This window comes from Onychomys torridus, chromosome 3 (genome assembly GCF_903995425.1).
Source record: "Onychomys torridus chromosome 3, mOncTor1.1, whole genome shotgun sequence".
NCBI classification, from domain to species: Eukaryota; Metazoa; Chordata; class Mammalia; order Rodentia; family Cricetidae; genus Onychomys; species Onychomys torridus.
In genome coordinates, this window is record NC_050445.1 from 29,328,750 (window position 1) to 29,346,482 (window position 17,733).

The following is a 17,733-nucleotide window of genomic DNA, read 5'->3' on the forward strand; positions in this document are numbered from 1 at the left end:
AATAATAAAGGAAAAGGAGGCCATTAATTTGAAAGGGAATGAAGGAGGGGGTATTGGAGGGGTTGGAGGGAAGAAACAAAGGGAGGAAGTGATATAATTACATTTTAATTTAAATTTTTTAATAAAAGATTCAAAGAATTATATTCTTAAATGAATATTTTATGTAAATTTCAGCTAAGGTCCTATACTCTAGAAAACAATATAAAATGCAAATAAAGCTAATACTCAAAATACAATTTATAACAATATATAGAGAGAACAATTACAGTTAAATAAACTTTACAATCTTTTTCATGAGATATGGTCATAGTAATGATGTTTACAAGGAGAACATGCTAATATCCAGCTGTGTGTCTGTTATTTCATTAAGTGAAAAGAAACTAGATTTACAAAATAAATTTTCCATGTTTTCAGCTATATAAAAATCAAGAATTTTCCTAGGTATATAACAACAGAAAAACAAAAGACAACACAGAAATATACCTAAATATGGTTGTACTTTTTCTAATATTGTACTCTTAAAGCTTTTGTGAGTATTTCACACTTCAATGAGAATGAAGAAAACCAAAAGGAAGAAAGCATTAGGTGTATTAGTGAAGGGAAAAAGGATATAATTTCAGAAAGTGTGGCATTTTGCAAAATCAAAATGTTCTAGTCCATGATAATAGTAATAAAAGTCAGAACAGGTTAATATCAGCATGTCAGTATTCTTTAGCAATGTCTGAGCAAGAGGGTGCTCTGATGATAATGATGGGTGGCAGTTATCTACAATAGAATGAGTGAAAACCCAGCTTGAAGACAGAAAACATATCAAGTATTAAACATCCTGGCAATTCATAATTCTCAATTTATGTGTCACCAAGAGTCTCCTGAGTTTCCCTACTTATGAGGGAAAAGACGCCTAATATTGTTGGCTGACCTGAGTAAAGCTATGACTCTGCCCCATGAGGATGATTTCATGATCAGTCTGATATCGCCATCTATACTATTTTATCAGAGTGAGATAGTTCTGTGAGGATACCGGCTGAATCCATCATGTCAGGCTCATGAACTTCCAAGACCAGGGAACCATACCTGGTCTGCAATAACTTGCAGTAGAATATCTCTGAGCTAGCCCAAGTCTCCCCAACACCACTATCTTATTGGAAATAGACAACACAGATTTTGGGGTGCCACCAGTACGTGGTGAGCTTCTATGATAGAGTACTCTGAGTGGCATATAGGCTCTCTGGGGGTTCATACTCACCAATGCTTTGTCCATCATCCCAAAACATCTGACCTTCAGCCTTCCCTTCATCATCCAAAGCCACAGTCAATCCCACAAAATTTTGTCGACTACATAAAAAAAATCATTATTTTTTAATTGGTTATAGGCTGTAAGAACAAAGAACATCTGCTGAAAATATTCTTTATCCAGAAATAAAACTCAAAGCTCCAGGTATTAAATATGTACATAAAATGACAAAAATAGAGTGAGATAAAATATAAGATACAAGTCTACAGAATATCATTTAAAGTTTAATGAAACATTTGTCAACTTCAGCTTTCACAACTCAAATAGGCACACTTTCCAACATACCTGCTGCAGTAGTACAATGGTATGACATCAATTCCTTAACATGAAAATCCCGGAAAATTAAAACCTCAACAACTTTCAGGTGCCAAGGAATAAAACCCAAACTACTGATGATACCATTCAGAGTCTTCCATGAGTTAACTCTGTTTCAATTTTATGTACCCAACTCATTTTCACCTTTATTTCTTTGAATATCTCTCTTTGTCTTCACACATGCAAATCCTATTTATTATTCAAGAACCATCTCTGGGTCTGTTCTGGTAAAAAAAAAAATCATGCCTTTCATCACAGGCTGAGAGGAGACTGCTCTTCTGTGCCATTTTTATAGGCTTTTGACATGTTTTCCTAATGATGTGTGTGTGTGTGTGTGTGTGTGTGTGTGTGTGTGTGTGTGTGTGATGTTAAATCTCTTTTTGAGTTCATCAAAAATACTTGGGAATTGATGCTATATTCCTATGCAACCACCACAAGTGAAGGTGCTTGTTAATATCCCCCCTTTTCAATAACAGAGGGAGAAACATAGGTTTCTATCCTCAAGAAAAGTTTTGCTCAGGAGAATTGTGTTGTTGACACAAGACCACAGGTGAAAGATCTCCCAGGGAATAGCTTCATGAACTTGTCTTCCTCTAGGTCCTATCAGAAGGCACCCATAGAATCCAACTAATGAAACTCTGCAATTTAGTTTCTATGCAATTTGTTTATTTATCCATATGTCCTGGTAAAGGGCCAGGTCACCAAACATTGCTTCATCATACCTGTAATGAGTGTTCATTGCAGGCTCTTGCCAAGGCAGGATGTAGCCTCCTCTGACATGAAGGTTGATGTGGTCCAGAGGAGCCGCCAATGTTTTCCATTCACCTATTGAATCTTGGCCAGATCCCTAGAAGAAAACATATAGATGAGAAATGCTGAAGGAAATATCAATGAAATGAGTTACATATTTTACTACAAATTCTTCCTTACTAAGGGAGCATGTTGGAAGATCAGCAAAGCACTATAAAAATGAGGGGAAAAAAATCTAGTTTCATTTTTGCTTAAACCTTTGAAAACCTAGTGTTTTCTGTGTAAGTCTAGAGAAGGTATAGGGTGGACAACAGGAGAAATAGGTGTTCAGGTGTTTACTGTGCCGTAATGCAGACCCCCATTTATACATATCTGGCTAGGCTAGAAATGTTTCTGGTCTGGGAAGTAAGGAGAAAGTTTTAGCCACCTCTCTAGCCTGCACAGAGCCATCTAATTCCTCCTAAAATAATTATAACTCACCGTGCTATGGTTATACCACCGGGCTCTGGGAAAATAAGCAGATATCTCAAATGTGTTCTGAAACATAAAATCAGTATGAAATTATAAATATCCCAACTGGGAGGCAATATTGATCTTTAAAACACTTCCTATAGAATTAAGATTGATTAATTAATTAATTAATTAATGGAATTTTATTAGTGATATCAAGAATTCGAGAAATCTCAATGAATACACATTAAAAACTCCTCTTCAAATATACAGAAAAAAATGTTTAAATTAATGAAATTACAAAAAGTAGTGGATCACAGCATTCCCAAATGAGAAATCAGTGTTGAATAGCTTTCATTAATATCTTGGAGGCAAAGATCTCCTTTTGATGTTGTTGAAAGTTATCTACTGAAAAATAATGAAATAAGCAAGACAGGAAAATGTTTAACATATTTTCCCTGGAGCTAGTGAGGTTGTCTCAGCAGGTAGCAGCATCTGCCACCAACCCGGAAAACTTGAGTTTGATTCCTTAAGGCCAAGTGGTAGGAGGAAAGAATTCAGTCCTAAATGTTGTCTTCTAATATCTATGCATGTACACACACAGATAAGCTCAATATATTCTTTTAGTTTTAAATAAAATAATTTTTTCCACTGTGCCTTTGGATCATGTGATTGGAAGGCATCTGGTCTATGATGAGAAACTCACACTTTTCAGAACGGGGCTGATCAGGAGAGCAGGGCCCAACATGAACTGTTGGTCTATATCCCATGTTTTATGGTCATTGGTGAACCTGAAATATCCAAAGTGAAAAGACTCATCCCTAGGCTTACAACCATTGCAAAGTGTTTTCACAAATGTGCGCAGACTCACTGTGTGGGGAAAGAGGCAACACTCACTCGTGGAGGAGCGCTCGAACGACGGTGCTGCCCTCAGTGTGAGCTTTGTGCATCAGGGTGTACAGATACGGCAGCAGGGAGTACCTGGTCTCCAGTACTTTCCTTGAGTACTCCTCAAAGGTTGAATTCCAGGCCACGGGATCTTGTCTCTGGAGGGGTGAGTGAGCATATGGTAAGCTCTTCTTCACTGCACCCCAGGTATCTCAGGAGAGGGTGAATAGGTCACATGTCACTTCTCTCGCCATTTCCAGCCCACCCCTTTCTGCTCCCTCTGTCCCCTACAAAACTAGTATACATGTTGTTCCTCTTTACCACCAATGCTCAGGCCCCTTGCACAGTCTAGCTGTGTGTGTGTGTGTGTGTGTGTGTGTGTGTGTGTGTGTGTGTGTGTGTAGCTCTATCAATATGTAGCACTGACTTATCAAAGATGGTTTGCGTAAAATACCACCTTAATAGTCTGTCAAGCAAGGGGACATGTCATATTGTAGTTCAATGTAGTAGCTAGAAAAATAACTTTTCTTGGCAAAAAAAAAAAAAAAAAAAAAAATGCTTCCAAGAGGTGAGAAAACTTATACTATTAAGAGTTATTGATAACCTTGGAGTTCTGAACTTTGTGGATATTCTAAAACATGGATATCCTGGTGGTCTTCATGATTTGTCAGGAAATAAGAACGACACCGCTGCAATTTTGATATAAGCTGTGATCTGGCATTTGATAATACAATTGCAGCACAAACAATGGCTGCCTCACCCTAGTCCCAGCATTGTTGTGGTTCCTGGAAAACGGATAAAATGCCCCCAGTTGCATCCAGCGGAGACACATCTCATACTCAGCATCTCCCAAGAACCCACAGATGTCTGCTCCTGTCTGAGAAGGAGCAAAATCAGAGTATCAACTGGGTATTCTTTCAAGACAGACACGTATACACTGAAATCTGGGCAAGGTGCAGCGGTTCTGATATGACTTACATAAGGTATTCCAAAGAGACTGAACTCCATCATGCCTGTAATAGACAAAATGGCCATGTTAAACAAAGTCAACCCTTAGGTAGGAGAGAAAAAGCTCAACTTGCCTCTTCCTTTACTTCATTAACAGCCCTGGGCAATTTTTGCTGAATCTATTAAGAGATGGGTATAAGCTAAAACTCACACTGGCAGAACAATCAACTTTTATTGACTGCACTGCCACCCAGATGCCAATCTAAATATACATAGTACAGCCAAACTGTACACACTACATTTCCACTCCGACCACCAGCTGAGGCCCCTAGGAACAACCACACACCAATGATGGATTTCCCCAGCTGGTCCCAGGCAGCCGTGTTGTCTCCCAGCCAGTGTCCTGCCCAGCGTCCAGAAGAGGGGAATGTGGAGCGGGTGATGACGACCCCTCTCTCTCCTGTCACCTCCTGCACAGCTCTGGTCAGGGAAACAAGGAGGTGAATTTGAAGAGGACAGTCATGGGATTTCATGACAAAGAGTGGCTGCAGCTCTGTGCATGAGGCAGGAGAGTGGTTGCTGTAAGAGTCAGAGAACTTCTTCCAGGAGAGAGGCAAGAAGGCATGACAAGAGTCCCAGACAACCTCACAGCAGGGCACAAGAGATACACCTGTACCTAAATGAGAAGCTTGCTCTCTTTTTAAATTTTTATTTATTCTTCTCTCATATGTTATATCCCAATGATAGTTCCCTCACCCTTCTCTCCTCTTAGTCCCTCCTCACCCCCATCCACTCTTCCTCAGTTTCCATTCAGAAAAGGGCAAGCCACCCAGGGATATCACCAAACACAATATATCAAGTTGCAATAAGACTAGGCATCTCCCCTTGTATTAAAGCTGGATAAGGCAACCCAGTAGGAAGAATATGGTCCCCAAAGCAGGCAAAACAGTCAGAGATAGCCCCTGCTTCCACTGATAGGGGTCCCATAAGAAGACCAAGCTACAGAACTGTAACATATATGCAGAGGGCCTAGGTTAGACCCATGAAGGCTCCCTCATTGTTGGCTTAGTCTCTGTGGGCCCCTAAGAACTCAGGTCAGTTGATTCTGTAGGTTTTCTGGTAGAGGATCTTATTCATAAGAGGCCCAATTAGCAAGCTATATGTGGAGGTCAGACGAGGAGGTGAAGGATTGGTAAAACAAGTATTTAGGAAACAAATCCCACTACAGGAACACATCAATCAATTCCATATGTTTTGTTGCACAGTCTCTACAATGGTTTTTTTTTTTTTCTTGAGTTCCTATTACTACTAGGAAACCTAGCACAGTTACCAAGGATCATTCAAGGAATACATAGATAGACCTCGGATCTGAATTATGGTGTATTTGCTTTGGGGTATTATTAACATACTCCCCTATACTTTAGAATGCAGAGTATGTTTTGTGCTCACAGGAATACAGGTGTAAAAGATATTTAGACAGTTATATAAACATGGGTTTTATCTATAGTCACACATGTAGCCAGGACTAGTGTGTTTTCAATACAAAGGTTTGTTAAAGAAAGCATCACACTGCCGGGCGGTGGTGGCGCACGCCTTTAATCCCAGCACTCGGGAGGCAGAGGCAGGCGGATCTCTGTGAGTTTGAGGCCAGCCTGGTCTCCAGAGCGAGTTCCAGGAAAGGCACAAAGTTACACAGAGAAACCCTGTCTCGAAAAACCAAAAGAAAGAAAGAAAGAAAGAAAGAAAGAAAGAAAGAAAGAAAGAAAGAAAGAAAGAAAGAAAGCAAAGCATCACACATCAGAAGACACAAATGAACACTCCCTTACTGAAAGATCTCTGGCCCACAAATGTCCTGGGAGCCTGACAAAGGAAGGTATTTTCACAAAAAACGTCCAAAGGCACACCATGGCACATGCGTGCCTGCTCTCTCTCTCTCTCTCTCTCTCTCTCTCTCTCTCTCTCTCTCTCTCTCTCTTAAACACACATATACAAATAAATTAATTTAATTTCAAAAGAGGTAAAACATGATTCTTGCCTTTAGGTGTACAGAACCACCAAACTCTGGGTTATTCCATAAGGTCACCAGGTAAGAGAATTGGAGTGAATAGAAGTGCTAGACCAGGCTAAAAAGTTTTTATGGAGGAAGTAGGGTTAAGCTGGGCTTTAGTGTATGTGCTGAGAGGTCAGCCCAGACAGAGTCTGTATGGTCAGCACAGGTGACTGATAAAAACATTAAGGTGTATGGTGTATGAGAACCATGGATGTTTAAGAGTATAGTCTTCCAAGCTATTAAAAGATACACACACACACACACACACACACACACACACACACACACACATAAATATTAAAGGGATTTGACAGTTTGAGGAGGATGTGGGTCAAAGTCAGCAGGAGCCGTTCAAGTTCCAGTGCTGATGAAACAGTTAAATGAAAAGAAGCACTGCTCAGCGCTCACAGCACTTCAAACATTTGTGGATTCGTTTTGTCATTTATGGCAATTACAACCCAGGAGGTGCTGTGATGATGGCTAACCAGGGACTGACATTATGACTGTGAACCGCCAATCTAAAACCAAGGCCCAAATTCTAAACCAAAACAACAAACAAAAAAGGAGGAAGCAAAAGCCATTCAGAGAGGAACAAGCTTCCCTGTGCCGTGGAATAGAATATTTGTTTAACTATGGAAAGATGTGTTGCTGTTTCGCCTTGCCTGCCTAAGGTACCTGACTGGTCTAATTAAAAGCTGAATGGCCAGTAGGTAGGCAGAGTAGGGATAGGCAGGGCTGGTGGGCAGAGAGAAAAGGGGAGCCAGCCAGCCAGCCAGCCAGCCAGGGCCAGGCACCTGGGGGCCAGCCACAGACAGAGAGGAAGCAGGAAAGCAGGGTGGATAGTAGATATATGAAGTAAACGAGCCTGGGCAGCACATAGATTAGTAGAAATGGATTAATTAAAGGGTTTTTTTTTTGCCTAATCTAAGGCCAAGCACTCATAATTAATAATAAGTCTCTGTGTCATGAAGAAAGCTTGCTACATCCCTGAAAGATCATTTATTGATTGAGCTTCCCTGAGGGAGGAGATGGAGTTGATGGGATCTGTGACCAATAAAGTTTCCTGGAGGAGAGAGAGGGAGTTGGCAAGAAGGTTCAGTCAGAAACCAAAGCAATGGCTCTGTCTTCTCTGTGCTGTAGTCTGAGCTTTGCAAACCCCTCTCTGACAAGAGAAAATCCTGCTCTTCTAAGAACCACTCAACTGTTACTTCTTCCATGAAGTCTTCCTGGATTGTTTATTAGTTATACTTTTTCCTTCTGGTTGTTTGGCTCTTCCAAACAGAGGAGGGGCTCCTTGACACTAGGGGTTCGCTCCCATTTATCCTCCTGGAGGTCTGAGTGAAGGTTATACTTGAGGATATAAAATACCTGTTTTCCTATTTCATAGCAAGAAAAGCTTGTTTTCTGGAAGAACCAGTTTCTGCTTGGTCAGAGTGTAAGAAATATTAAATATTAATCTTGTCTTACAGAACACTGTAAAGAGGTGTTTGTGACAAAGAATTCAAGTCCCCTCCTTGTAAGACTTTTCTGCAAGTGTTTCAATCCCCTCCCCCACCCCACCTCCAGTAAAAGCTTGCTTTACACAAAGGCCCCCCTGCATTCTTGGAACTTAAGGTAGACCATCTCTTTCCCCTTCCCTTCATTTCCTTTAGTGCTACTTTTTTTTTCTTGATTAGCCAATCATGAAAGACACAGTCAACACCTGAGTTAGAATAAAAGCCAAGTATACTTACTACTTGTCAATTCCAAAGGAAACTCCAATTCCCCAAACTCCAAAATGCAATCCAAATATCCAGAAATGTGCTCAAACTGGACTATCAGATGATTTCTAGCAGTTGTTTAAAAGTCAGAATTCCTCAGAAACTTGTGAAACTGGTTCCCCTCTACTAAAAGGAGTCAGTTCCTTACCTCTGGCAAAAGGACATAGGGCTCCCCCTTTAACAAATACCAGTGGCACCAACAGCTTATCAAGGTCCATTCTAGTCTCCAGGATCCCTCTGTCCCCACTCAAAAGTACTTGTTATACATATCAAAGCCCCCACACCAGGCTCCTGGCCCTTCCCTCCTCCTAGCTACTCATCCTTCTTAAAACCCAGCTGTTCTGACTACTGGCTCTGTTCTCCCATTCTAGCCTCTCCTGCTGTGCTGTTTCAAGTTATCTCCACCATTCTCTCCTGCCTCTCTAGACCTGGCTACGTCCAGTCTGCGTTTCTCTCTGCTCCGGACTCTTCCAGATGCCTCCGGTTGTTCTCTCTCATATCTACAATAAAAATGTTCCCTTAACCCTACCACAGCGCTGTCTTGTCATCAGTTTACACACCACCCCAGTGTGCTCACTTGTCCTAGCACTTCAGCTGGAGTGGTGGCCTCTCTCTTTGTGATCCCAAACTTTTATATCTGACGAGAGGAACCTGGAGCTGAATAGATGAAGTGGCATTATGAAAGAACACTGAAAAAAATGACAAAGAAAGCAGAAAAGATGACAAGAATTTTGCTGGGAAAACTATGGTATCAATGTGCCTCACCTCACCTGTGGATAGCTCATGGCAAAACACGATATATTCCTCTAAGCCCTGAGAATAGAAAAAGAGGGCTGAGGACCAGAGCCTTTGAACAGAAATGAGTGTGAGAGTAGAAAATACCATTTTGTCCTGTAAACAAACAAACCAACAAACAAACAGAAACAGAAACAAAACTGAACAATCTGGAGTTCTTCATGACTCTGGGAGATGGAGAAATACCATCACTGCTGCCTGTAGATTGCAGGGGAGTTTCCTGCATGAAAGAGGTTCTTAGTGATATATATCACATATCACTAAATACATGTGATATGTATATAAATGAGACATATTTGTATTCATGTATGTCTATGAATGTTTACAGAAAAATCTGTCTTAGACCGAAGTCTGAAAGGTGAGAGAGGACATCTATGAATGTTTTCTTCGAAGAAAACAATAAAGTACACAGAGAGAAGTGCTGAAAGCAACCATTCGAGAACTCAGGAGCCACTGGTCAAAAGGGGAATAAAAATCATCTTCCTAAGAGAAACTAGGTTTATTAAAGGTTTATAACATTCTCCCACCTCACCCACTTTGTCAGCAAACAGCCAGCAGTTTCACAGTAAACTGGGAAATTGGAACCCCCTTCTGGTCTGTTAAAAGGATTCTCCCCCAAACTCTTCAGTCCTCCGGACAATGTGTTCTGAGGGTTCCATGACTCAGACCTCAGATCAAGATTGGGAAAAAATTCCCACCTCTAAAGAATTAGTTGCCCGTGTAGAACAGGACAATAAGATACAAACTTTGTTACTTCTAGCGTATAATACATTCTACTACATAGAAGGCTGACTACTCTTCAAAAGCCTGGAAAACTCTCAGACTTTGCTAACTGTGGGAGGATCTGTGGGCTGGGCACCTGAAACAAGTCCTGGTATTCACATCTTTGCCAGGTACAGCTGTAACTCTCCATGCTGCTCTATTAACCTTATCACTCAGAGCCCTCTAATACAGACTAGGGTAGGAACTAGGAACATCATCATTGATCTTAGGAAAAACTTCTAGGACTTTCATCTTGGTGGTTTCAGTATAGGCTCTGGGAGCCCACAGGAATTCATAGGTGGGGGGGATCAGTGCTAGGCACCTGGTAGTACTTGAGGTAATTTTCCTCCACCAGATCTTTTTTTACTATATGAGCAAATTATGGATATTTTATTGTTATATGCAAATGTTCTTTTAACCAAAGTTAATTGTCTCACAGTCTGTTTCTTAATATTTTGTATGACATGTTTATTGCTATTTGTCTAATTTAAGATAGAGTTTGGTGATTTTAAACAACTTACTATAGCATAAATTGCTTTTTAACACACCATAATGTAAGATGGTTTTGGAAAAGTGATTTTACATAACTGTAGTATTAACAAAGTTATAACAAAAATAAAATGTTCATATTATTTAAAAAAAAAAAAAAAAGAATTAGTTGCCAAGCTGGGCAGTGATGGTGCATGCCTTTAATCCCAGCACTCGGGAGGCAGAGCCAGGTGGATCTTTGTGAGTTCAAGGCCAGCCTGGTCTACAGAGCGAGATCCAGAACAGTCACCAAAAATACACAGAGAAACTCTGTCTTCAAACAAACAAACAAAGAATTAGTTGCCAAAATTTCAGCACTGTGCTGGCACCCTCATGGGTGCTAAGGCTGTGATTTCAGCTTAGGTAAAACAGTTGGCTCAATTTTAAAAGTAATTTTTGAGGATACAGAACTTCATAAAAAGAATGCATATTACCTGGCATCTTAAACATTATGCATGCCCAGTTCCAGTACACTCCCAGATAGGAACCATGAAAGAAAGTTGAAATGAAAAGTAAGGCTGTCCTTTTGTCCCTTAAACAGGCAAGCATTTTCCCTTTCACCTTTCCAAGCAGTAAAGAACTTAAGAGGCCAGGCATCCATTGTGACTGGAGTATGCTCCATTAAGACAGCCAGTCACCTTCCAGACTCTAAGCCTTTGAACTAACTTTCTTGGTGTTCTCTCTCTCTCTCTCTCTTTTAAAGCTGAAATTGGGAATTTGTTCTCTGCCCCTTTAAGATGCAAATCATTTTTTAAAAGCGGGTTGTGTGGAATTTAGAATCAGGAATGTCTTCCTCAACAAGGCCAAATGTATCCCTTTGTATGCAATCAATAGGAAGGTAGTGGGTCTACCACCTCAGCTCTGAAGGAGAGTAGTAGCCAGTATTTAACAAGGCTTGGTTCAAGTAAAAAAGAATCACCTTGTCCCTCAAAGACCAGAGAAGTGCTTTCCCTTTGGGAAAAGGAGGGAAGGGGTGGGGAGAAATAAATGGCTACAGAATCCAGAAAAGTTGCTGATCAAATAAGAACAGAAAGAGCAGCCAACCTTATGGACAGTGGGAGAGCTATAATTTATTATTAGAAATGCCCAATATTCAACAATAACAAATAAATCATGCAAAAATTAGAACAAAAAAATGAAAGATACATAAGAAAAAAGTAGCCAATAGAAAATGTTGCTGAAGGGACTTGGTAGAGAAGGGGTTTACATAAGATATTATAAATATATTCAAAGAACTAGAAGAAAGCATGTCTTACTAAAGAAAAAATATGACTGGTCATATTAATAAATGGATAATGAGGCACGATGAAAATTATAGGGACACCAGATAGGAAAGGTGCCTAACTTGGATGAGAGTCAAAACTTCCAGCCCAGTTAACAAAATTTGCTTAGAGACATTATTCCTTTTATATAGAAGTATTTTAAATAAGATGATAAGACAACAATGGGCCAAGCTAATAGCCTAAGCACATATGACCGCTGCATAGAACCTCAATGCTCTCCCATATGTCAACCTGAAATATCTAGGAATCTCACAAACAAGATTATAAACTGTGCTTATAGTGAAAATATTGTTAGTATTCTGAACTGACCCTTGGGGACACACCCAGCATCCTGATGTCATCTTATGTAAAGTTCCCTTTAATAAAAAACTCCTCCCCCTCCTTCCCCTCTCACCAGAGGTAGCCAGCATCTCCTTCTTTCTCTCCCCCTCCCCCTTTAATAATAAAACTTTCCACTTGGATGTCATGTCTGCATGGTGTGAGTAACTTTCAACAGCTCCTTCTCTCTCTCTCTCTCTCTCTCTCTCTCTCTCTCTCTCTCTCTCTCTCTCTCTCTCTCTCTCTCTCTCTCTCTCTCTCTCTCTCTCTCTCTCTCTCCTCTCTCCTCTCTCCTCTCTCCTCTCTCCTCTCTCCTCTCTCTCCTCTCTCCTCTCTCCCTTTAATAATAAAACTTTCCACGTGCATGCGGTATCTGCATGGTGCCTGCTGCTGAGTCTGCATGTTGTGTCTCCCTCACCCACTGGAGTACCTTGGCCCAACCCACCAAGGCTTCCTGCAGTGCCATTTCCACAACTATACCTTAATCCCCCGTGCCAGCCTTTACAAAAGCATACTTACTCATAGGTGGGTCTGGTCTGGGACCACCCATAGAGGCTGTGCACATCATAATGCCGCACCCGGGAGCCATCTGGAAGGATCTGCTCACTCTCCATGCACAGTGTCTTGCTGCTCAGGCCTTTGTCCCTGGCTTCCAAATCTGAGGGGAAATACTGAGTTAATTTCCAGACATCTTGATTTGTATGTTGGCACGTCTATCATACCAAGTCTAATTACTTAAGATTTTTAATATAGAAAAGCAACATCCTGTAATTTCATAATTAAAGCTAAGAAGAATATGGAGGCTTGATAAAACATCCTCTTTTGCTCCAACTCTAATTCAATGTACCAGCTGATTTTTCACCATGACAAACTCTTTCGTTGTTAGGAATGTTTCTTCCGCTAGATGGTAATGTTCTCAAGGGAATAAATAGGTCTTGTGCAAATTAATTCTATATTGATGTTTCTGAATCTTTCTGACTTGTTAGCACTTGACTGAAAATTATTAAATTAAAGGAGAGCAGAGTAAGTGGGTGGGTGGGTGGGTGGATGGATGGATGGGTAGATGGATGGGTGGGTGGGTGGATGAATAGATGGATGAATGGACAGATGGATGGACAGACAGATGGATGGATGGGTGGATAAATGGATAGATGGAGGAGAAGGATGGAGATGTGACCAATAATCTAACATTAAAAGACCTAGATTCTAGTTGCTGATGAACTGTTTATAGGAGCTTTATTCCTCGGGCTTCTTTGTGGTGAGAGGACTCAATATTCTGGGATGTCTTTGACCACAACCTCTTATTCCAGTTTCTGGTACAGTTAGTACAAACAGCATCTTTCATGAAGTGTTTGAACACAGGTAGGAAGTTTAGGGACAATATTTTCATACTCTAATTAAATGAACCTGTGTATTGGGAGGTATACCTGCACATAGAAGGGTGTATTTAAAATTTTGGCAATAAATTCATAGCTGTCAATGCAATCAAGTGTATTGCTTAGCTTCTTTTATAACACGTCATTATTTTTATACTTAATTACTAACTTAGTAATTTGAATACATTCAAAGATATTCTATTTGTAGATTTTATGCCATGTTGAGAGTATGTTTACCCCTCCACTCCAAAACTTTTGGCTTAATATAAGAATAAAAAGAAAGAGGATCTTGAGCAGGAAAGAACTAATACATGGCATGTAGGGTGGTTTATTGAGAATTTCATTGCGGCAGCCCGTGACAGATCCATCCACGAAGTTTGAAGGCTCGTTCATATCCTGAAGTAAGCAAGCAAAGAAAAGATTCTGTCAAGTCAGGGGCACTATGTAATTTCTATATAAAACACTAACCTCAAAGAAATTAGCTTTAACCCTCTTTATGCTTGACATGGATCAAAATGGAAACTAAAACCCACGTCAGCTTCCCGTTTACCTGGCCTTTTCAAACTTAAAAAAAACAAAAAGCATAGTGAAAACACTGAGGTAACATTGGATCCTGAACCAAACAAAATATCTGTCTATCCCTCTCTATCCTACAAGTCTGTTTTTATTTTTCTATTCATAGATTATTTACTTTGTATCTATAGTCAGTGGCTATTATGATCTTCCTCTACCTTTTCTTATGGCCCTAACCTGGAAATTATTCTGGGGCTGACATAGACTGAATATACTCTGAGCAGTTGTAGTAACTCAGAAACAGGGCTGGAAATAAAACCTTACATTACAGGATGTATAGCTCAAGTGGAAGCAGAAGAGGCCCTGAGGGACAATGTTCACTGTCTTCCAGCCGAGTAAAAATAAAATTGATCTATCTTAAACAAGATAGTCTTAACTAAGTAAGACTACAAGCAACAACGAACATTTGAGACTAACTATAAATTGTTCTGTGTTGCCCAACAACAGTTTTCTTTCTGTAGAACAAACATCTCATGGTTTTCAGAAGCTCTTCTTCAAAGCTGCCTACATTTCTTCTCTGTTTGACTTATCTGTTTGAGTTAATGTGCGCTTTTCCACAAATCTACAATATGCTTGTGTGGCCTGAAGGTTCAAGTCGCCAGTAAGGCCCAAAAGCAGCCATGGGACTCTGTGTGAACTGTGAGCTTCTTCTACTCTGACCCACGGTCTGGCAGCTCTTCAGAGTTGGACTGGAACTTGCTTAGGATTTCAGGGGACTAAATGTGGGGAAGGAAATCATGACACTAATGAATGTGCTTCCCACCCCTAGGAAGATGCAAATGGAGGAGTCCTTTAGAGACTTTTCCCAGAAACATCCCAAGAATCCCTGCCCAGAAAACCTGTGCCACACACATTAGAACAGGCTTTTAAAGACATTCCTTCAGGGTAGTGTCTATACTAGTCCAATAGTGAATGTCTTTTTGACTCCCAAGTTCATGCTTTGTCCGTTCCCAGGTCTGCCCTGTCTTGCTGGATGTACTTGTGTAGGCTTCAGAATGCCCTTGATAGCTGGGAAACAAAGTCAAGAGACTGACTGATTGGAAATAAGAGATACCAGGATATTCCTGCCTGTTACCCAAGCATTGGCATCCCTGTTGCCCATGCATTAGCATCTTCAGCAGCTGACACACTTCCTCAATGGACTCCTCTACCAGACATGTCCTTGGGAAGGCTGACAATAATCTCTGCTATTCCTGGTTCTAGGCACTAAATTCTCTTCCTTTCAGCTAGCTATCCAATCCTAGCTGCCTATTTGACTAGTTTATAAACTATTTCCCTGAGTTCTGACTGCTCACACGTCCAAAGAATTAAAGGTGCACTTACGATCCACAGACCATCAAACTTCAAGCTCTTCCGTGGCTCCCGAGGATTTGAATAGAGCTCCTCTATCTCTTTCTTCCACCATGCAGCTGTGCTGGAGCGCAGGAAGTCGGGAAAAGCAACATAGGCTCTGTATAGCTGGAATAACAGAACACACTTTCATGGGAAGATCTCCCCCTATCCAGGAAGGGGGAGTTCTGAAGACAAAAAGGGAAATGGGCAAGCATTTAGGCCTGTCCATTCTCTGATCTAACCTTGGTTTTGCAATTGCTGTTGCTGCATAGTTTAGAATGGACACAAAGTTGGAGAGAGGGGGAAAAGCCCTCTAATCTCTTAGGAAGAGGTAGGGTAGATTTAAAGACCCTTGTAAGCATAGGACGTGTTTTATGACTAGACATTAACCGTGGACAATAGAAAATTGCCAGTATCTAAACAGTTGAATTGTAAAGATGCATGGGATTTTTGTAGATTACTCAAATTAAGGCAGTCCTATTTATCTTGGGGGGGGGGCACAAGGAAATAAACTGAATGGTGATCAAGTATGTAGGCTTTATGAAGCAGAAGACATGAAACCAAGAACTTTCCTCCTTCTAGTGATGCCTTTGGTCCTCAAGGAATTCACCAAAAACAATTTGCTTGTGCTAGTTCTCTACTAGGGAAAATATTCTAGACTTTGGCTCATTATTTTCAAGCAACATAATATTTGAATCACAAGCTAGTTAAGTACATATATAAGGAATTTCATGGTCACTTTCTTTTTAGATCCTTCCAGTTTGGTTGCCTGTCAAGTTTTTAGTTTGAGCATCTCCTCAGCTCAAACTGACCACCAGGCAAGCAGACTCAAGTTATAGTTACTTGATCAGGAAGGGAAAGCACCTCATCCACTCACAGAAAACACAAGCGTTCAGATGTTTAAGGTGATATTTCCAAAATTTTCTGTTCAACTTTACCTTAACTTGAGTCTCATGGTCCAGGGATACATTCACATTTACATTGGGCAAATCTGGCCAAACCTAGACAAACAAGAAAAATTGAAACCTTTAAAAGTCGCTGCACACAAACCATGAGGTGTCTCCCATGCAGAGCTCTAATGGGAGGCAGCTCTACAGTGGCCTCCATCTCTGTCGTGAGCTGAAGTATAAAGGCTAAATGTATGGAATTCGCCCAGGTGACAATGCCCAGAGGTTCCTTGCTTATTCCATAAGTTTTTCACATTTTAAAATTTGAACTCAAGTAACAAACTACATTTTAAGTGCACCTTTGGCACAATCATATTTCAAATGAGTCCTTGGCTCTGGTTTATATTTTATTTTTACCTATAAAAACTATTCTTTACAAATAAATGTGAAATATGATGTTAAAGAAATGCTTGATTGACATTCCATCTTGCTGCATGACCAAGGTCAGGCCTCTCCTAAATTCCTGTTCTCATCACATACTGTTACAGGATATTTGATCATACTGTTAACTCTAAGATTGTGTTATTTACTGGAAAAACCTGTTTCTAGTCATGGTGTGGCTCAGCCTAGCACACACCTTTAATCCAAGAGCTTTCTTCTTGAATACTGTAAGCAGGATTAAATAAAGTTAATTATAGGTCAAGAGGCAGAGCAAGCAACCAGTTGACAGGAAGTGAGCATAGGATTATTAAGAAAAAGCCATAGAAAGTCAGAGGGAGTCAGGAGGAAGAATAGAGAGATGCACAGGAAGTAGAAAGGAGGGACATTGAATTTGAGGAGACTTGATTGAGAAGTTAGGAGAGAGTTTTCTGGGATGTCAGCACAGGAGGAAGGTTAATCAGGTGCTTTCTCTGCCTTTCTGAGCTAGCAGGCTTTCACTCCAGCATCTGGCTCTTGAGTCACTATTGGTAAAATTGAACAATTGGGATTTTGTTTAAAAAAAAAAAATCCTCCATACAAGTTTCTCAATCCTTCAGGCTTGTTCTCAATATTTTTGGGCAGTATCAATACTCATTGAGTCATATATGTAGAATTAACAATCTATAGTATTAATCCATTTTATTTGTAACTAGCAGTACATTAATTATATACATTAATAAATCACCAGAAAACACTAAATGAGCATTTTTCTAGAATATATATATTCTGAAATTTCAGTAGGAAATACTGCTTGTTAATATTCTGATCTGCCCCATGAAATCTCACCTCTTGGCGCTGCCCTACATCCTGATGTAAAAGCCTCTTTTTAAGGAAAAATTCTGCCCCTTCCCTCCCTTCCTCTTTCCCCCCAACAAGTTGTGCACCTTCGATGTCCCTCTCTCTCTCTTCTTCTCTCTCTTTCTCTATGTCTCTCTCTTTCCTAT

General features: G+C 40.3%; 1 protein-coding gene across 1 annotated transcript in view; it reads right to left on the reverse strand.

Moving 5' to 3' along the window:
* The window catches only part of Mgam2 (maltase-glucoamylase 2 (putative)), an 83,375-nt gene that overhangs the window by 12,136 nt on the left and 53,506 nt on the right, over window positions 1-17,733 (reverse strand). Inside the window, exons 33-44 of the mRNA XM_036181843.1 lie at window positions 16,361-16,423; window positions 15,414-15,548; window positions 13,829-13,913; window positions 12,661-12,799; window positions 4,992-5,125; window positions 4,676-4,710; window positions 4,458-4,574; window positions 3,707-3,855; window positions 3,516-3,600; window positions 2,840-2,896; window positions 2,332-2,456; window positions 1,247-1,335 (exon numbers count right to left, since the gene is read on the reverse strand). Coding sequence (XP_036037736.1) covers window positions 1,247-1,335; window positions 2,332-2,456; window positions 2,840-2,896; window positions 3,516-3,600; window positions 3,707-3,855; window positions 4,458-4,574; window positions 4,676-4,710; window positions 4,992-5,125; window positions 12,661-12,799; window positions 13,829-13,913; window positions 15,414-15,548; window positions 16,361-16,423 — 1,213 coding nt within the window. The remainder of the gene's footprint in view (window positions 1-1,246; window positions 1,336-2,331; window positions 2,457-2,839; window positions 2,897-3,515; window positions 3,601-3,706; window positions 3,856-4,457; window positions 4,575-4,675; window positions 4,711-4,991; window positions 5,126-12,660; window positions 12,800-13,828; window positions 13,914-15,413; window positions 15,549-16,360; window positions 16,424-17,733) is intronic.